Consider the following 21,164-nt stretch of genomic DNA (forward strand, 5'->3'; position numbering starts at 1 on the left):
TCTAAACCGACAAATAAGATGGGCTGAGGCGTGACGTCGATGGCCTGAAGATACCCAGCAGGAAGCGTAGACGGTAGACAGAGTTCGTAGGCATGTAGACAGAGTTCGCAGGCGCTGACACAACGCTGCAATGAGCGGGCTAGGACAGACCAATAGAAGCGATGGCGCATGGGGTCATTTGTGCGAGTAACACCTAGGTGGCGAGCAGTTGGGGTGCCGCGAAGCTCACGAAGAACTGTGGAGCGCAGGTGCGATGGTATAAGTAGGAGATCAGCGGCGTCAGGATACACGTTAGGCTGATATAATGTACCATCCTGCAGAGTGAACGTGCGCATAGAGGCGTCGCGGGAAAAGAATTGCAGTAGCTCGATTATTTCTCTTAAGTAGGCATCCCGACGCTGTTCGTTGGTGATGTTAAGCAACTGGCTCACGGAAACGACGCAATCGAGGGAATCAGTGCGCGAAGAGTCACAGTCGACCACAGGGCAGCGGGATAAACAATACACATCTTTGTACATCCTCCCTGTCTTGTGTACGACCGTGTAAGTGTACCCTTGCAGGCACGGTGCCCATCCAGTGAGTCTGCCTATGGGATCTTTCAAAGAAGCGAGCCAACAGAGGCCATGGTGGTCGGAAACTGCTGTGAACAGTCGGCCGAATCGATTAGTGCAAAACTTTGCAACTGCCCATACAAGGTCGAGGCACTCACGTTCTTTAACTGAACAATTTCCGATACGCACATCAGCCTGCTAGCATAAGCGATGACGCATTCCATCCACCTTGACACTGGGCCAAGACAGCGCCTATTCCGTAACCGCTTGCGTCGTACGGACTTTGGTTTCGGCTGGTGGGTCGAAGCGAGTCAAAATAGGAGGCGTTAGGAGGAGCGTGGCTAACTCGCAGAAATTCGCTGCTTGTGCCGGACCGCAGGTAAAAGGAGCGTCTTGTTTAGCATCTGTGAGTCGCTTCACAATCACTGCAACATTCTTCACAAACCGGCGATAATTGTAGCATAGCTCTACAAAGCTGCGAACATCTTTGGCAGACATAGGCACAGGGAAGTCTTTCACGGATCTAATTGTCTCTGGGGGATGTTGCACGCTGGCAGCGTCCACAATGTGGCCAAGGATCGTACTTAATTCATCTGAGGTCAGGCACGGTTGAACACGTCAAGAATTATAATTGCCGAGAGGCGTTCGAGGTGTGTATCGAGCGTAGGCGAAAACACAATTACGTCGTCTAAATAACACAAGCATATATACCAGTTGAACCCACACAACAGAGAGTCAATCGTTCGCTCGAATGTGGCTGGGGCATTATACAGATAATGTCATAACGTCATGACCCCGAATTGGTAAAGCCCATCAGGAGTTACAAAAGCCGCTTTCTCGCGGTCCATGGGGTGCACAAGGGCTCATATCATCAGACCAGTCCTCGGTAAATATAGGATTATTAGGGTGACACGGCAGCGTAATCTGGCGGTCACTACTTCCCATTGACTTGGTGGACACCACTTGATTTTCCACAGAAATTTTTGGTGCTTAAATTCTGTCCATGCAGTTAGTTATTCATTCAACGACATCTCTACGAATTGAATTTTTGAATATCTAATTGCTATTATATGTGCCACTGCTGGAAGAACCAACATTATCGGTCCCCTCAGGGATTTCGCGCTAATAAATCTGCCATTTCATTTAAACGTAATCCACTGTGACCTGGTACCCATATTACTTTTACAAAATTCAACGGTGGAAGAACTAGTGTTAGAAACGACATTATAGTTCGTGAATTGAATCAAGCTGTAAGCGAAGTACAGGCAGAAAGAAAATCTGCTATAATAACCGCAATGATTGCATTCAATGGTAGTTTCCGCGGCGCTAAAATCATTGTCAAAAGCCCGGCTTTAAAAACGGGAGTGAAATCTGGCAGCCTCAAAGAGAATTCCCAGCCAAGAGAAAACGAGAAAATGTCTACGCCCACTTTATCGTTGTTCACTAAATCGTCTGTGGCTGTTATGTTACCTTGAGGTGACTCGTTGTAACGGCTCATACCCGAAAAAAGCGGCGACTAGTCCAGTGAAGCAAAAAATTACATCACCAAGTAGGACTCACACCTCCGTAAGCAAGCAAAGATGCAATGACTGAATACGAATGAAAAAATGAAAGAGAGAAACAACAAAAAAAAGAAAGAAAGAAAGAAAGAAAGAAAGAAAGAAAGAAAGAAAGAAAGAAAGAAAGAAAGAAAGAAAGAAAGAAAGAAAGAAAGAAAGAAAGAAAGAAAGAAAGAAAGAAAGAAAGAACGTTTAGTAGTGCATTAGGTGCTCGCATGTGGCGTTGAGGAGGTCGACCTACAGCGCCATACGTTTACTTCACACTGAGGCTCGTTATGCTTTGCAAGAAATCTGACCCCTCCGATTGTATAACTTAACGCATTACCACGAGTGCAGCATGCTTTCGCCTTCACGTGTTACAGGTGCTTAACATGGTGCGTGACTTTTGTTTGTACGTGTGCATGGTAATCTTGCAACAGGTTACTTAAGAACCTGACTGACTGAAACTTATGGTTTAAGGAGAAAACGTCATCAAATTCAATCTTAATATTCCGATTTTATTCAGTTAACGGAATTACCTCTCGAAGGCTCACATCAAGCAAGGCATGTCGTCCTCATCGATCAGGCAGTGGCCTCTTATGGGTACGTCCCACTAATTCCAAAGGACCACATCACCTTCGAGTAGCGTGTAGCAATATCTACGGTTTTATCGGAGAAGTGAGCGTTTTCTTCAAGCGGTGAGTAGCTTTATCGTACTCAAGATTGCGAGACAGTTGAAATAGTCGGCCCACTCCGGCATCACGCGGCGCACTGTAATATCGGAAATTCCCATGAAGACTCAAGCGGTGACCGCGGTGACGTAGAATACTGTATTGCGGCCAATCGGTCAACAAAGAATGGTGAGAGAAGGAGAAAGAAGAAACTACGCTTACATTACTGCCGTTGTTTACATCAGATATTTTCAATCATAATTGCTACGTATACATATTATGCATCGCCTACCCTTCCTATGTGCCCCAGTTGAGCTCTTTAAGGCATTTTTCAATAATAAGTGCTACGGCAACTGACCACTGCTGCACGAATAAAGGATGTTGCAAGTGCTACAATCGTACCAACGAACTATTTACTCGGGCATTACCGGTTCGAGGAACTGTACGCGAGAAATGTTGACATCCCATAGCAACCAGGTGCGTCTACGACTTGCGGTTGGTAGATGCGGTGGTTGTTGGCCTACCATGGAGATACTTCAGAGCACCTCCATTAACCCTGTAGAGTTATTAATGCACCGTAGTCTCCCTGAGCGTGTACAGTGACTCTAGTGTCCAAAAGTAGCCCGAAACTACAAGAAACAATCGCACTGTTGAAGCTGCCGAACACGAAAAAATGGATGGATTAGCAAAAGTGGGTGGAGGATTACTAGAGGAGAGTGATAAAATTGACATGTAAAAGTATGAATGAAATTCACATAAAGTTCTCTTTATAGCCAGGTTACACCTGTCCCCACAATGAAACACTCTGCGAACGAAGCCACGTCACTAACTCACATTAATGTGTTGCCGAAGTTCGGAATTTATTTACTCGTGTATTTGGGTAAATCGGCAAGCTGATCCCAGTCGAGTGCCATTTAGTGCATGATATGCTTAAATCGAATTGCGTGGCTTTGTGTTTACGAATATATGTGCGTGTGCGTTCGTCCGTACGTGTGTGCGCGCGTGTTTGTGCGGGTTATTCAATGTGGAATAACGCTTTATTTAAGGATTTCGTCTTAGTGCTATATTTGCCCGAACTCTACCTGCTATACAATATTTCTTAATTCCGATAATCCTGCAAAGTTTGTTATAATGTTTTTAGATCGCAGCTTTTCTTTTTTTATTCGCTCCTTTCCCAGACGCTAGCTAGTAGCCTTTATATGTACCGTTTGAGCACGTAAAACTGCAATCTATCTGGAGCATTTGTGCAGTCAAATGAAACACCATGAAATCACATGACAGTCCCTTGACTTATCTGCAACAACTCTGACATTATATAACTGCAACAATGTCCCCCGCTTTCTTGCGCTTATATGCATTCTGTGTTTCGTTTTTTACGTCATCATTTCTTGATACTGCAAACCCTTTGACCCCATCACCTTCAGGCAGCCCGACCATGTTCTAGCTAACGTCCTCGTTTTTCACTCACGTTTTATCCTTTGTCTCTTCCTATAACGTTTTAATTGAATAACGTGTCATGAAGAAATCCTGGCGCTGCAGCACGTATGACAGGCATTTCGGAGATGTAATGCACCACCACAGGCTGACCGGCTGACATGCCTCGGCGGACCTGCCGCGACAACTCATTGGCTATTTGGAACAAAAGTCAAGGCACTTGGTTCAATTTCGGACTACTGTGGCGACGGAAAGCGAAAACGCTCCTTAGTTAGGTTTAGAAGCTAGTTATAAAATGCTGATCGAAATATTAATCCCGGACCCCCCGCTACGGCGTCTCTCGCAGCCCATGTATTATTGCTTGGAGATGTTAAATCCCATAATTTGGTCTGCTTGCCAGATCTTATAGCACAGGCACACCATGTTTTGCGTGTTACGACGACGAGGTAATGCAGTCAGCCATATGCAGCCCGCTGACTTTAACTTTCATCTGCCCAGCAATCGTAACGGCAGTACGCGTAGAAAGGGAAAGAACTGCTCACTCGAGCACGAATTGCGATGGGACTCACCTATGATCATGGGGTTGCTGAACAGCACCGGCACGAGCAGCAGGCCAGACGTTCCCGAAACGAGAGGTACGGCCTCTGGACCAAGGTTGTCGGCTATGAGGACCTGCTTCATCGTTAGGAGGCCCGCCATTGCCACCGATGACAGCGCACGGAGGGCAATGTGGGCATCCACCGTTGTCTCCGGCGTAGCGGCAAATAAGAATCCGAGGGCAAAGAGTGAACCGCAGGCCAGTGTCGGCCTGGTCACCCAACCGAGGTCGGCCATAAAGGGCAGGAATATGCGCCCGAATATTTCTGGCACTGCGGCATACGCGATGGTCATGGTTGCCTGTGTGGGCGAAACGCCCTTATCTCGGGCGTAGTCCACCAAGGTAGAGAGGTGCACGGCATTGATGTAGTCCAACAACGTCGATGCCACGACGGCTGTGATTATCCCCAGCGAAGGAGGTCTTGTGGGTAAGACAAGTTTGAAAAACCACCTAAACAGCCGACTAGAAAGACACGAAAGCCTATTCCCTGTAACCCAGTTCTGAGTGCCGTGCTGTCCGTTAGCACCTTTTTCGGAAGCCTGAGAAGACAAGCCCAGTGTGCAATTGCTTTGAGGTGATTTGATGGTCACTGGGCCTACTGCAGAGAGGCGCCGACCAATTTCTTGTGCTATTCTTTGGCTTATGTGATCGCCATTCGTCAATTCTGAGTTGTGTTTATCGAGCATTTGCTTGTCAGTGCTCAGCAGTGGAACACAGCAGTCTAACGTTTTAACTGCTATCTCGGATATAGATTTGTCTCCGTGCTTATCCATTTCGGAAATGAGTAATGGGGAGAATTGTCCTAGCCCCGGAGACGTATTAGATGAAGAATCGTTGCTTTCAGGTTGCTTGAGGTGAGCTAATAAAACTTCCATTTCTGGAACGGGCATTTCATATTCTTTTGAGTTTTCTGAAATTGTTCGATTGACCGCTAAAGTGTCCACTGGTTCCATTTTCTTGCGGAGCGCGGATACGTTGCATTCAAGCCCCACGTCCGTCAGCCTGTTTGGAATGTCACTTGGTTCTGTCCCTTGTGTTTGCTTTTTTGTTCTCGCGCGGCGAACCCATGGCGGTTCCTTGAGCACTAGGCTTAAGGCAGTGACATGCATGGTGAGGGCCGCGAACACTAGGAGAGTTCCGCGGAAGCCGTAGGCGTCTTTCAGCGCCGACAACACGATGGGAAAGACGATGGCACTGACAGGATTGGCAGACAGACGAAGACCTGCGGCGACACCCCGGTACTTGCAGAAGTAGTGCATGATCAGTACTAGATGCGTATTCAACACGAGTCCTGCACCAACACCTGCACACAAGTGAAGTCCAAGGCTTGAATCAGCAATCATCAACCGTAGCTTGACGACTTTACGTGTGAATAGAATTCTTCATACAGTGTCTCTGTCACTGTACGCGCTGCAATATGACACAGTTGAATAGTTCACAGGAAATTCAACAAAATTAACATATTAATACCTTGTATGCTACCAGGTTGTACAAATATGAATGGCCAGGACAAAACACCTTGTAAGCAAGCAACGAACAAGATCAATGATGAACACTAGGATCAGAACAGCTATTTACGTGTAATATATTACGACCTGAAACGCTGAAACAAAAACAAATCTTCCAGGAATTCTTCGCATCTTTATTTCACAATACACACTGCATATGCCTCCAGAATAATCACCCAGTATACATTAGAATGGTTTAATGTAGAATAGAAAATTGGACTTCTGCTCGCTACAGCGTCTGAACATATAAGAATGCAAGTTTATATGTACCATGATTTAGCAAATGTCATGACGTTTGCCACCGATACTACTCCACACCATTATCCCCAACGTCTCCTCTTTACATGGAAAAGAGGAGACGCTCAGGAAACGTTTGGTCTGACTGTGCTTCATTGTAATGTCAATATTTGAAACACTCACAGCGTGTTGAATTAAGGCACTAAAATAAACTAAGCAGGAAAACTTATTACACCACCACGGCGGAAATTCGGGCTAGTTAGTTATTCATGATAATCTTATAACAGAGCGTAAAAGAAGTTCCGAACACAGAGCTCACATAACAGCGCTTACATCTAAGACTGGCTCTAACATTTGAAGCCTGTTATCATTTATCCCATATCCCTCTATTCTAATTCCCCCCATGAATGCGGAAGTATTTTTTTCTTTTATAAGATTTCGCCACAATTCCCAGCAGGTTATAAATGCACAGCACCAGCGCGTATGAAAGGATTTTGCATTGCTGCGTCTCACCGTGTGCAAAGCCGATGATCACCGTCATCCATTCTATGTTCGGTACGAACGAAGATGCGATGAGGCTGCTCCATAGCAGGATACTGCCCAGTAGACCAATCCAGAAGAGCGACACGTATCTCTGCAGTACGGAAAGAAGGAGACCTGCGTACAGAGGGCGGTTTTGTTAAAAGTTGATAATACTTGGCTTACGAGTCCACCATTGCAGTTTCGGCTATCGGACACTATAACGCCACCGTTTGAAGTGACATTCAATTGGTAAATCCCTTCCGGCAGGCAGGGTTTGTCAATGTAAGGTGCGCTCAAAGTCAATGTAGCCTTCCATGCGCTTTCTTTTCAGTGTTCTCGCTTATGTTTGTGTACCAATGTTTTCATTCCGAAATGTAACTACTTGCAAGCTGCTGGGCATACGTACACACTGCTGCGTAAAGAATAAAATAAGGATTCTTCAGGCTAACCGCAGACATTTTGTATTGCCTGATGGCTCAGTTGAAAGTTATTTCAACTGAGCTATCAGGCAATAACAGTTATTTAACACACTGGTACATGCCAAAATCGTATACGAGTATAAATAATACTGTGGAGAGAAAAAAAACGTGGCGAAACTATCCCCATGGTTGCGAACGTAGTCAAATAGCCGAACGCTTCAAGAAAGCTATTCGCTTTATTAAAGAAATGATGCGCTCGAAGGCGCCTTTTTGCTGCAGCGAGGGCACATAGGTAGCGCTTATTGTCTCGCAGAATAGTTACGTTGAGAACAGAGCCGTTAGCCAGGGCAGGTGCCGTGGGGCGGGGGCCCCCTCCTGCAGCTGACATGGTGCCGCAACCGCAGAAGGAGGGAGCGACGGGAGAAAAACTGTCGTTACCCAGCGCTCCACAGAAGCGTCTGAGCCTTCAAAACGCCCCAAATTTCTCGCGCGACAGCATGTGCTCGCAGACCCAGCTTATTTTGGCTTGCACGCACAACTCTGTTACGCTTAACAGACGACATTACGAAGGCATGTCCGCAGCGCAGCAGACTTCTACCAAAGTTCTGCTTTCGCATGGTCGGCCGTTGCCCATTTTTCACCACCTTCGCTAGAACCCTCGATGCGAAGAACAAAATTTGACGAAATATTTATTTTAATCTCATATCTGGAAATCATCATGTAGCGCTCGCGTTGAATGTTTCTCAATCTGGAATATTTACTGTTGGCGTTGGTCAATGAACGCGTCCCACAGCTTGGGCGCTCGAAAGCACGCGCCCTTTGCATCGGCGGTGAAATTTCAACCACCAGCCACCAACCGCCCACCGCAAAAAAAAAAAAAGGCTGATCCGTTACCCTCTCCCCCTGTAGTGACTGCACGATGGCGGCTGTAAAAGAGGGCTCTCGCTCACTTGGATGTGAACTTGTTAGAGGCTCTGTTCTCTGCGGAATGGCGCGGTGAAACAGCATGCGCTACCTGAATGTTCTCGCTTCAAGCTCATCATCGAAAGAAAGCTATTTGTTCTAAAACCTGCATGACCGCAACTCGACTGGCCCTGCCACTCTCCGCAAACACAGGGCAGCAGCAAACAGCACTGGAACTTACACATAATGTTCACAGAATAAACAAAACAAAACAACTACAATTTTTTGTTGATAAATGTGCCAATTCGAAATTTTTGCAAAACTGATGTAGGTCAGAGCTTCATTTGTAAGGGTGTTGTGTTACCCAGAAAACTCAAATGAGTCTTGATGGTACTCTCTACAATGTCAGTGTTATACTGAAATGACCAGACTTCTTCCTAATCATATTGAAGTTTCTTCACGTGCAACCGCGCACTGTTTATGACGTAAGAACGAGAAAAAGTCTCACTTGAACTATGTATGTCGGGTATCAAAGTAAGGCCAAAAGCGTCTTAGTTTTTGTAGTCCACCGCGATTAACGACAGAGCTTACCAACGCAGCGAAGGGTGGTCGCTAGCACAGACCCTGGCCAGGACGCACCACGCCGATCAATGCCGAACTCCTCCATGTAGGCCACGTAAAACCAGCCTATGTTCCGGTTGGTGGCGATGGCGAAGAAGCCGGCCATGGACGTCAGCACGGCCACGTCCCACCGGCAATCCACCTGATTTCTCATGGCGAAAATTCGTTTCTATCTGCGGAGCGGGAAGAGCAACCTCTCAGAATTATTGCACCGTGCAGTGGCACGCCCATTCGCACAACGTGTTGCGTCTTAGTAGGCTACGCTCAACTCTTACATCCGTAGCCTAACAATTCAACATTGCGTAGGCAGTATTTTGAGGAGAAATAGCGCTGTGGCGGTCACCAGCCCTTGCGCTCTTGGTGTTACGTGTATTTGGGGACATTTATAATTGGGAATAAGAACGTAATTAGGCACAATCTTGCGAAATGCGGGAGTGCAATTTTGCGCTGCCGCATTCACGCACACCCTTGCACACGCATACACTCAAGGAAACCCCTTCGCCCTTTTGTCTTTACATTATGGCATGGCATGGTAATGGTTCGCACCGAAAGGCGACGTCACGTGTTACGGCTACTGAGTACAGCTACTGCTGCGCTAGCTATATACGAGGTCTTTTTTATACTACAGCGAATAAACAAAAGAAATCATCGCTGATGGCTGAAAGCACAACTACAAGCAATGTACTGGATTAATCGCAGAGGCGGACTTTACTTTCCTGAGAAAACAAAAGGTGCAATCATCTAATTAACAAAATTTTACTAATTGCTTAACAGCACATATTCCAATTTGCGAATTGTAGCCGGTGGCTTTGTAATGCCGACATAAAACAAATCCTGATGATGGCACCGGTTTCCATAGAGGCGCTGTGAAACTAGCGTTAAAAATGCACTATGGTACCACCTACTTTTTTAAAGAAAACGCGGTTTTACGCATCTATACAAAAAGGTAACTGGAACGCCAATGTATTTGGTTGCACACTTTGAATATTAATATCTCGAAACTGGTGTAACCCTGACAATTAGTTGTAAGTAGGTACTTCTTCACAGCTCACCGGCTACAATTCGCGAGTTTCAATATTGGCTGTAATGTCATTATAAGGTAATTAGCATATTTTGGTTATTCAGCAATTACTGATTTTCATTTCTGGTGCAAGCCATCACCTTTTTTTCAAGGATTAAAATTGTGCTATGAGTTACAGGCGAAGTTTTTTTTTTAATTCTCTATAGCCTACAAAAAATAAAACCGATGTAGTCGTCGTCAACGAACAAGCGATGAATTTGTTAAACGGCGTAGCTCCCTGGTGAGTCGAAATGGATAGCGATAGCCCACTCTATATATAATACGCTATCGCTAGCCATATCGGATTGTTCCTAAGCGCAATAAGACTTCTAGATTAGGTTCTTGATTAACTGACGCCTGTATTAGCTTTCACAGCGGATGCCAAGCGCAGAGAGGGAGAAAGAAGGCGGACCTTCGCTTCGAGTAAGTGAGGGCACTCGCAGGCGTCTCAAGAATCAACGAAGGCAAAGGAAAACGAAAGTAGCAAAAGAGATCACCTCAGAATGGACGCTCCAACAATGCGAAAGAGACGAAACTGAAGAATGTCGTGGGAAAGGTGTCGCACCAGACACCTTCTAACGCAGGCGACGGCAACTTCGTCGGAGGCGATGTCTTCGTCGTCGGGGGATGCCGAAATCTATAGGCCTGCCACGGAGTACTTGCGGCGACTATTGCCACGTGTTGCATCAGGAAAACATCTCCAAGAAGGGCGCGTCACGATAGTGACGACAGCTCAATCCGCAGTCCTTTCACTTCGCCATTCCACGCGCTCTGAGAGTGAATGTATTCAGAACGTCGTCTGGCGACTGTAACTGGTGCGGAGTCGCCGCGATACCGGTGCGTTCAACTCGCGTCGCGCGCTCCTTGTTTTTCGCCTTCTCGGAAGCCGGCGTTCCAGGCGGGAACGCGCGTGCGTCATTCGACGCGGCCGCCTCTATGCGCGGGGTTACTGGTGCATTCGTATAGCGAGACCCTTCGGTTTCCGCTTGTCCGACTTGAAGTGGCCGCGATAAGGGGACCTTGCCTGCGAGATGAGTATCTGCAACTGAACGCCAACGTAGGCGATAAGCGCCTCCGGCGGCACGCGGCGAGGAGTGTAACGGCCGGCTAGTGTTACCCCTCATTCGAGCCCGTCGAAATCATAAAGAGCGGCCGGAGAATCTATCGCTATATAGGCGAAAGTGCAGCAGCGAAGAAAAAAAAGAAAGACTGTCACTGGCAGGTTTTCCATCCTTAAGTCATTTACTGAAGAAGAAAAAAAAACAGTTAGGTGGACATCGTTGCCTTCCCTCATTTCATTCAAGCACGAGCAAATAAACACATGCACGTTTTCATAGTTGCAAGGTACATTCATTCGGAATAAGCATGAGAAATAATTTACGATAATGCTCGATATAACATCAAGTTTCTGCCTACCTTGTAACACCTTTCGCAATTACTGAATCCAGACAATGTTTGATCCCTAGTGTGCTTTGTAATCTTTGATGATAGAAACGTGAACGTCAACTTGGACAACTCTTCGGACTGGGGGTAAGTGTTCACCTAGCGGACATGTCCATTTCGTCTGCTGCTGAAGTTCTGACTGGGTAGGCTGAGGGACGCGTCAGAAGGAACAGATAGCTTCAGTCAATCAATACTTCAGCAGCAGACGAAGTGGACATGTCCACTACATGGACACTTGCAGAATTGCCCCCTGCTGTCTGACGAGGGTGACAACGACGTCGTCCTAATGACGATCGCATGACAACAATGACTACGACGATGACTAAACCGCTTCGTTGACGGACATTTCAGATAGTAAAGAGTTGTCTTTGTAAGACCAACGCGAAGACCCCCTGCGCAAATAAGTTATGTGGTCGGGGGGCAACAAAGTGAGATTATAATTATCGTTGTCAGTAGCCCAGTTAGCTAAAATTGAATAATGATCTTTTTGTTGACTGCAGCAAGTGAGTGTGTTTGTACTGAAAAGTTAGAGGCAGTCGTGTTTCTACACAGTATCAGTTGGAAGAATTCTTCTAGCGTGTCTGTTCTCCGAGATATTGGACTCGAAATTTCAATTGTCGTTCGCATGATTACGCTTGCGAGAGAGTTAGGATCGGCGCAAAGTTCCTTCCTGATGTGACGCGGCTGTTGCGTGCGGCGTTTAGCGTGGCAACGGAGCGCAGGCATCGGCAAAGATGATAACTGTCCCCCTTCCCATCTCGGCTCATGAAATACAAAATTGAAGAACCCGGAACCGTTCTACTAACACGCGACCGCGCGGCCTGTAACGATGGTGGCAGTTGCCATGCCGAGATAATTGTGCGAGCGGAGAAGCCGGAGGGCAGTGCGCGTGCGTAATGGTGACTAGACGAGAGGGTGTGGTCCTTGCCTGCGCTACGCAACTAAAGTGACTGCTTATTTCTAGGTGTTGTAACTTTTATTGAAATCAAGAGCAACAACTGCAGGGCACACCACGCTGTCATATCTTTATTTCGCCAACTGAGAGAGGAAGAGGAAGAGATCATCTTCGCCTATGCCTCAGTCCTATTGTCAGACTAAACGCCGCACGCAACAGCCGCTTCACATCAGGGAGGAGCTTTGTGCCGATCATCGCTTCCTTGCATGCGTAATCATGTAAACGACAATTAAAAATGGGAGTTGGATATCTCGGAGCACAGCCACGCTATGAGAATTCTTCCAACTGATACTGCGTAGAAATACGACTGCCTCTAAGTTTTCAATACAAACATGCCCACTTGCTGCAGTCAACAAAAAGTTAATTATTCAATTTTAGTTAATGGGACTGAAGACAGCGATAATTATCATCTCACTTGGTGTACCACAGGCCACATACCTTATTTGCACAAGTGGCTTTCGCGTGCCTCTCAGTGACTAACTTTAAGAAGACCATCAAACTTAATTTTGGTTGCTTTTAGAGAAAAGGGACCATTTGCGACCAGTCGCTTTACCGCCAAATTGGTCGCGCCACCACTGTGTTTCCCGTGTGAATGAGCCTTTAACGTTGCTCTGAACATTTTTTTCATTCCATCGCTCTTTGCATGGTCCTTAACTTGTTCTCGTGATTCTTTGTTAGGCTTTAAGTTTCTGCTCCCTATGATAGCACCGGTTGAATGCAATGGTTGTATATCTTGAACTACAGTGGTAAGCTCCCATTCATGATTCAGCAATGCCTTCTGTATGCACTCGAACCCATTTTTATCCTGTAAATTTTCATCGGATGATCAGGGTCTCCTGTGACCAGTTGACCTATAAAAACGTAATCCTGCACAGACTCTAGAGGGTGAGTGCCGACTATAAAATATTGTCCCTTTGCCAGATTATTGAACATTATCTTTGTCTTCCGGTTAATAATATTCAACTCTACTTTAGCCTTTTCTCGGTTAAGATCATCGGCCGTTTGTTGCAGTTCATCCCCAGTGTTGCTGAACAGTATAATCTCGTTTCCAAACGCGGTCGTTGAGTTATTCGCTCTTGAACCTCCCTCCTAAACCTTCCCATCCAATAGCTTGAACACTTCTTCTAAGGGTGCATTGGTCGACGTTGAAGACATTGTGTGTCATTTTTCCTGACGCCTTTCTGGGCAGGCAATTTTCTACTTTTCTTATGGAGAAGCAATGTAGGCGTGGTGTCTGTGTAGATATTTCTCAAGGTATTCACGCATGCTTCCTGTACTGCTTGATCACACAATGCCTCCATGACTGCTCGTATTTCTACTAAATTAAATTCCTGTTCATGATCTATGAAAGCCATATAGACAGGTTGATTGTGCTCCCCAGATTTCCCAGTTACCTGATTGATGACGTGAACGTCATCCATTGTAGAATATCCCTTTCTGAAGCCAGCCTGTTGTCTTCGTTGACTAAAATCAACGATTGGCCTGATTCTATTGAAAGTTATCTCGGTTAATATTTTATACAGTACTGAAAGTAAGCTAATGGGCCTATAATCGTGCAATTCTTTAACGCCTGCTTTCTTATCGATTAGTATAATTCTGACATTCTTCAGTTCTCCAATACACTCGAAGCCATGAGGAATTGCGTATAAGGGGCCACAAGCTTTTCAAGCGCGATATCTCCTCCACCTTTGAATAAATCGACTGTTGTTCCATCTTCTTGTGCCACTTTTCACTGGGACATGTCTTACAGGGCCCTCCTAACGTCGCGGCTTCCAATGAAGGTGTTGTGGCTGCTCTGGCGTACTGTACATGCCAGTAGAGAACTCTTCTGCTGCTTTTACTATATAATCGAAATTGCTGATGACATTACCCTGTTTATATATTACTGCATACATCATGCCCTATCGTATGCCATGTTTTCTTCTCACTGAGTTCATGCTGTAGCCATTTTTACTGCTTCCACAATCTTTCGAGCGTTATAATTTCAATTATCGCTTAATCTCTTATTGTGTATCAGCTTTGACAGTTCAGCTAATTCTATTTAATCTATTTAGTTATACACTTTCAGACTTTGTCGTTTTTTTATCATGTCCTTTGTTAATTGGGAGAGCTTACTTGCTGGCGGGCTTGGTGCCTTACCTCCCACTTCAATTGCTGCTTCTAAAATCAGCCCCTAGTCACGGTTTCATTCATTACCTAGTTGCGTGTTACATCAAGGTCTTAGAGTTTCACAAATGACATCTGCGGTTTATTAAACGAGAAGAAAGGGCTTAACCAAGGGGCCCGATTTTTATTAGTCATGTCATAAGAAGCCAACAAACACTGACACCAAGGACAACATACGGGAAATTACTCGTTCCACGTCCGCCACTAGATCTGTGAGTGGTGGCGCTGGCTATAACGCTCCGAGGGTTCTACTAGGACAGATAAATACCCAAGAAAGTGAATGGGGAAACGGCGCCGCGGTAGCTCAATTGGTAGAGCATCGCACGCGAAATGCGAAGGTCGTGGGCTCGGTTCCCACCTGCGGCAAGTAGTTTTCTTCATCCACTTTTATTTCCATTAATTTATCGTTTCTTTATTTGATTTACTAAGCACAAGTAATTTCCCCCATGTTGTCCTTGGTGTCAGTGTTTGTTGGCTTCTTATGATATCTTCGGTTCATTGTCTCATGTTACGCCACATATCATTATATATTTTAGTCTGCCCCTGAGACTGATATAAATAATGCACTGAGCATGGCCTTTTCAAACTCGTTTTCCTGGACATCCCTGTTCATCCCTGTGCTTACGTAAAAAAAAATTCTCCAATGTATGTATCAAGAACGTTAATTTTTGCGAGCTTTTTATGACCCCATCGATGTGCATTTACAATTTAAGATATTGCACAGAGGCAGCTTTACATGACGCTAGGCTTTCTAAGAAATCCTAATGTCTAGTTGACACTGTAAAATCAAAGGCGTCCTTTGTTCCTTGCCTATCGGGACAGCTAATAGTGAGAGGAAAACCACGAAAGAAGGAAAAGGGCAGCAGCAAATAGAACTTGCAGTCTTTGCTCCAAAAAAGAAAAAGAAAGAAAGCGGTGCCCGACAAGGAACTGCTCTTTCTCTTTGACAAGCTCAACCACTTGACAATACGCGCGCAAACATATTTCATGCCAAAAAAAAGACGTTTTCTCACGCGCTTTGTTATCGTTCGCTTCGGATTCAAGGGCCTCTTATACAGGTCTGCTTGCAAGTGTGCAACAGCTCGGATCATAGTGTCTATTTAAAGTGCGTGTGGGAAGGACTAGCGTCAACAATTATAACTGCGCATGCACTTCTTAATCCGCAGAAAATAGTGCACTACAAACGCACACAGCCAAAAATATTTAAGCACCACTCAGCGAGCAAAACAATCTTTGACGGAGCCTGCTGTAGGATTGTGGCAGGACGCCTGGCGCTGTAAAGTCCGTGACACTGAAGGCAAGAGAATCATCCGATGCGTGGGAATTTCGAGCATCTATATCTGAGTGGTACTTGAACATAACCGTAAGTGTATAAGCTCAGCCACACTGCGTCACGGCCTTGCCTAAGTACTCCAGGCGCTCGGTCTCATTTCTTTCAAATAACGCATAGTCAAATAACCGCCCCCACCCCCAGGGCCATGTATATAGCTGTGGTAACGTTATGCACCCAACTATGAAGTCGAGGGTTCGACTTCAAGCCGCGGCGGCTCTCTTCCGACGAGAGCAGAGTACGAAGTAGACTATGCGCAGCTCGTGTACCAGACCTTTTCGTGGATGGCCAAAAATAAGTGTCTGCCACTACTGCGTCTTTCATTAGAAAAAATGAGAGAGAGAGAGAGCTTTTTATTAAATAGTAGAGAGGTTTGCCGGCGTAGAGGTATTCGCCAACGTGCTACTCTCCAAGGGAAGATCAGAAGGAAGAAAAGGGCTCTATGAGAAGGAGGGCGAATAAAAAGACAGGAAGGGGACAAAGGACCTCACTTCATATCGTTATTTCGCTTTTGATTCCTACTTGTCCGAATATATGAGTTCTTTCCACTTCACTGCTGGCTCTTTATGCAATGTAACAGGCTCAATAATAGAGTTTTGAGAGAAACCCGGTTGATTGAAGATAACCAAATAAGTCGAGTGCTAGAGGCTGCTTTGATGGAGTGTGCCAGGGACATAATATGAGCCTTAGTGTCACAAGCCCTTGACATATTGGTGCCATATTTGTATTGTGCATGGCCTTTTCTTCAGTGTACGCTTTACAGCACGATGCAATATGTCCGATCGTTTCCACAGAGCCTCAGTTGTCGCAACAGGAGCTTGTTGTTTGACCAAGGCGATAGAGGAAGCTGTTTGTGTCGTAGCGCATGACAGTGTGTCTCTAATTCCAGGGGTAGTCGCCTTGAAAGCCTCGTTTGATGTTTAGCGTACAAAAATTTCTAGTGTCCAAAGGAGGAAGACCAGAGTTTTTGCCTCTGTTGAAGAACATGCCGCTTTGCCAATGCCGATGCCTCAGTTATTCTGCAAAAAATATCTTCCGTAATTTTTTGTGGTTAGGGCCCTTACGAGCCTCCTCACCTGCTATTTCATTGCCTGATATGCCGCGGCGTGACGGGATCCTTTGAAAGGTTATAAGATGACCTGCTTTACATGATAAGTGGTGCAGACATGTAGTGTCGTTGATGTCCAGGTTAGCGCTGTCCTGTCTCTGTCACGTCCCTGTCTTTTTGAATTGCGCTAAAGCATTTGCCATTATTAGTAAACCGTGCCAACTAGCCCAAGAATCAGCCTTGTTGGTAGTTCGAGTTGGTTTTTCTCATTTACAGGCATTGCAAAGCTGCACTTCGAGTTTGTAAAGATGGTCCAGTGTCCTGGAAGACGTGGTAACGGGTATTTGATCGTTTCTTTGATCACATAAACCTTGACTAACGTCGAGGACGTCGTTCTTTCAAAGCCATGAGATAATATTGTTCCTGTGGATGGAACAAACAAGCCGCAAGTTGAGCTTTGAGATACTAATGAGTCACTAATGAAGATATGTGTCCTATTGGAGTATTTCACCTTGACATGACATAACCCTTGGTTGTTTCTAAAATATCCTCTCGGTGCAAAGCTTTCTTCGAATCTACATGTATATGAGGGATAACCTGTCTTATGCGTAGAGACGACATCGTTCATACGACAGTGCGGGGCCATTTTTGTCGTGCTTGCACGGGGATTGTATGATTAGTGCTACCCGCGGCGTAACCAAATCCTGAATTTCTCTTTGTTGTTGCTACGTGACTCAGGAAGTGCTTCTTTACTTAAAGTATGTGCCTAAGCAATCATTTATGTATCCTGTATTTCTTGAAATTGTAGCAAGCCCAGCAGTTCCGAGAACAAAACGAACTTTTTGGGAAATTCCAGGCAGATATGCGCACGCAATTAGTACGCACCGTTTCCAAGTATTTCTTGCTCGCATAGGGGAGAGCCGCTGCAGGACTGGAATGCTGTAGCGCAGCGTTGTGTTGGTGTAGGCATTCCGATGCTGTACTGTGGAGCGGCAGTCATTGCCCCATTGCTGTCCAGCGAAATAGCTCATCAACGGAGAGGCGCCGCGAATTCTTGCGCGCTGTTTTAACCTCCGGATACAATGAAAGGTTTCGGTCGATCATGATGCCAAGAAATATTGGAGTCCTGGTATAAGGAAGGGTTCTATCAGGGGATATCGACACATCCGTTTGCACGTGAACCCCATCGCTACGCTCTTTTCGTTTGACAGCTGCAGTCATCCAGCTGCTAGCTACGTCGACACATTCAAAAGTGCTCTCTGAAGCCGCTGTCGAGCAGCTCGATGAGAAAGCGACACGCTCCAAATTTAGGTGTCGTCTGCATGTAGCGTGATGATAAGACCGCTTGGTAAGCCCACTCTAGGATACATTCTATGATATAAGATAAGATAGTTTGTACGCATGCGCGGCAGGAACTTCGCTCACCTGAAACCGCACTGTTTTCTTCCAAACTTGGGCGTCCAGACCTTAAGTTGCTGCCGAATGTTTCTTTCTCTCCCCCTTCGTGCTGTCTATTTTCGTGCCTATGTCCCCCTTCTCTCATTGCAGGGTAGCAAACCGGGCGTGCCTCAGGTTAACCTATTTGCATTTCATCTGTTCAATATATCTCTCTAAACGCAATCAGTCAAACAGTTTTCACAACACAGTTCTAAATTATAGTGCTATGCCCCCACAAAAAAGATACAAATCTGCCCGCACGATGCTTCACCCGTGCAAACAGTAGCCGTACGTAACGGCGATTAGTATCTCAGAGAGAGAGAGGGCTCTTTATTAGAAAAACAGAGAATTTTGCCGGCGCGTATATAACCGCTGGCATGCTACTCTGTATAGGGATGGGGAATGGGATTAAAAGATTCCAGATAAGAGTGGGAGAAAAAAAAAAGGATAAAAATAAATATGAAATGTCCTACTGGACCTGATACTAATTTTTACAGGTGACATGGCGGGTAAATTTAGGCTTTTGTATAGGAAGGATGCAATTCTTAAAGCTTTCCTATTTGACCAATTTCTGTCAGGTATTTGAACAATAAATCCAAAACCCGTCGCTGTTTCGAAGGGCCGGGCATTGGACCTAAGATGGTCGGTAACGTTAACGGTTCGGGGCAAATCATGTCCATTTGGTGCTCAAAAAATTGTCTCTCGTCGCGGTACGCGGGGCATTCTAGTAATACGTGCTCAATTGTCTCTAAGTTGCGACAGTTATCACAGTATGGGCTAGTGGTAAGTCCTATGTGGTACAGATAATTGTTCGTGTATGCCACGTTCAGTCGAAGACGATGGTACAATGTCTCTAAGTGTCGAGGAAGTGGTCGTGGAATTTTCGGTCTCATTTCTGGGTCAATGTAACGTAGGAAGGTGTCTTGGTGAAGCGGCAGATTCAAGATGCGGTCTTTTTCTTGATAGGCATATTTTTTTGCCATGGTTGAAGCGTCGGCTTTTGTAAAATATGTTCTTCTGAATTTGCGGTATTGGAGTCCATTTCTGGCAGCTTCGTCCGCTCTTTCATTTCCCGAAATGCCGGCATGGCCAGGTATCCACTGGAACTTTATGCAATGCCCAGCAATCTTAGCCCTGTGGTGAAGATAAGCAATGTCAAATGTTGCTGGTTGATTATTGCAACGCTTGTGCCTGTTCCATATACTTTGTAGGGCTGCTTTTGAGTCTGTGAATATCACCCATGTCTTTGTCGGCTGCTGTCGAAGTATATACACAAGGGCCTCCTTAATGCCATAGAGCTCCGCTGAAGTAGATGATGTCGCTCGCTCAAGACGAAACGAGAATCGTTGTCCTGTAGAGGGAACAAAAAGTCCGCATGATGAACGATGTGGAGTTGTAGAGCCATCTGTGAAAATGTGCGTTGCGGCTGCGTATTCTTTGTGCATATATTCTAAAGCTATCTGATAAGTCGCTGCTTGAGGCATTTTCTTTTTCGAACTGATTCCAGGTATGTATGGCACGATTTCCAGTGGGGACAGTGTCCATGGAGAAATGTTTCGCGGCATAATTTGTGACGCCTGAGCAGGAATCGAAATAGATATGCTTCCGACGGCCTGCCCAAAGCTGGATGTCGCACGGGTTCTGGAAATATCCTTTAAAAAGTGATTCTTCGTATGAATGACGTGGCGGAGGTGTATCCGAAGTGTCTCCTGCGAACATAGCACTTCCAGAGGCAGGCATCCGGCTTCTGCTACAGTCCCTGAGCGGGACGACCCCTTCGGAAGGCCAAGACATACGCGAAGGCAGTTGTTTCGTGCTGCCTCGAGTTTTCTCTTGCTTGTGGGAGACACTTTGTGCAGGATCGGGAGGTAATATCGTAGTGTTCCGTCGACGTAGGCCTTATGGAGGAGCACCATTGATCGACAGTTGCTGCCCCACTGTGATCCGGCTAAAAATCGGAATACGTGCGACGCCGAGGAAATCTTCTCACTCAATTTTTTCACTTGGGGCGACCATGTGAGGTTCCTATCGATCGTCACTCCAAGAAACCTTTGCGTCTTGACGTATGGAAGGGCGCGACCACCCAACATTAGTGGGTATTTTTCCATACGCCTCCGCGTGAAAGCCATGGCAACGCTTTTGTCGGGGGACAATTTCAGACCCCTTGGATTTAGGTAGGCCGATATATTTGCTAGCGCTCTCTGGAGGCGTTGTTGGGTGGTACTGCGGGAACGCGCCGCACTCCAAATGCAGATGTCGTCCGCATACAGTGTGATTTTGACGCCAGGGGGCAGGTTTCTTTTCAGATGGATGAGGACTAAATTAAATAATATCGGGCTTAACACAGCTCCTTGTGGCACTCCCTTCTCGACGGCATAAAGCGCTGTGGGGCCATCCGGGGTACACATGAAAAGTTGGCGTCCTTGAAGATAGTCTGCAATCCATGCGTAGAGCCGTCCTCCAAGACCAAGAGTTTCCAAAGCGTCAAGTATCGCTGTATGATAGACCGAATCATATGCTGCCTGAATGTCTAAAAATAATGCAGTAGGTATGTTTCCAGAGACCAATTCCTCTTCAAGTGATGAAACCAAGGCAATGACATTATCAATTGCGGATCTATTTTGCCGGAAGCCATTCATTTCCTCCGGGTAAACTTTTGCAGTTTCCAGGAACCAATGTAGTCGTTTGTAGATCATTTTTTCGAATAGCTTCCCTACGCAGCT

At 45.9% G+C, this 21,164-nt stretch overlaps 1 protein-coding gene and 1 long non-coding RNA gene across 4 annotated transcripts in view; one reads left to right on the forward strand and one right to left on the reverse strand.

Annotated features, from left to right (window-relative positions):
- The window catches only part of LOC135908092 (uncharacterized), a 45,089-nt gene that overhangs the window by 14,136 nt on the left and 9,789 nt on the right, over positions 1 to 21,164 (reverse strand). Inside the window, exons 1-4 of one of the 3 annotated variants that reach the window (XM_065439862.1) lie at positions 10,560 to 10,999; positions 8,973 to 9,171; positions 7,051 to 7,194; positions 4,764 to 6,095 (exon numbers count right to left, since the gene is read on the reverse strand). In XM_065439862.1, coding sequence (XP_065295934.1) covers positions 4,764 to 6,095; positions 7,051 to 7,194; positions 8,973 to 9,156 — 1,660 coding nt within the window. In that variant the 5' untranslated portion in view covers positions 9,157 to 9,171; positions 10,560 to 10,999. Of the gene's footprint in view, positions 1 to 4,763; positions 6,096 to 7,050; positions 7,195 to 8,972; positions 9,176 to 10,559; positions 11,000 to 21,164 lie in introns of those variants that run through there. The other 2 variants (XM_065439847.1, XM_065439855.2) reach the window with 2 other exon arrangements.
- LOC135908113 (uncharacterized) overlaps positions 17,279 to 21,164 on the forward strand; it is a 31,907-nt gene continuing 28,021 nt past the window's right edge. The window contains exon 1 of the long non-coding RNA XR_010566209.1: positions 17,279 to 17,344. This is a non-coding gene — a long non-coding RNA (uncharacterized lncRNA). The remainder of the gene's footprint in view (positions 17,345 to 21,164) is intronic.

Source organism: Dermacentor albipictus, chromosome 1 (genome assembly GCF_038994185.2).
Source record: "Dermacentor albipictus isolate Rhodes 1998 colony chromosome 1, USDA_Dalb.pri_finalv2, whole genome shotgun sequence".
In the NCBI taxonomy this organism is placed as follows: Eukaryota; Metazoa; Arthropoda; class Arachnida; order Ixodida; family Ixodidae; genus Dermacentor; species Dermacentor albipictus.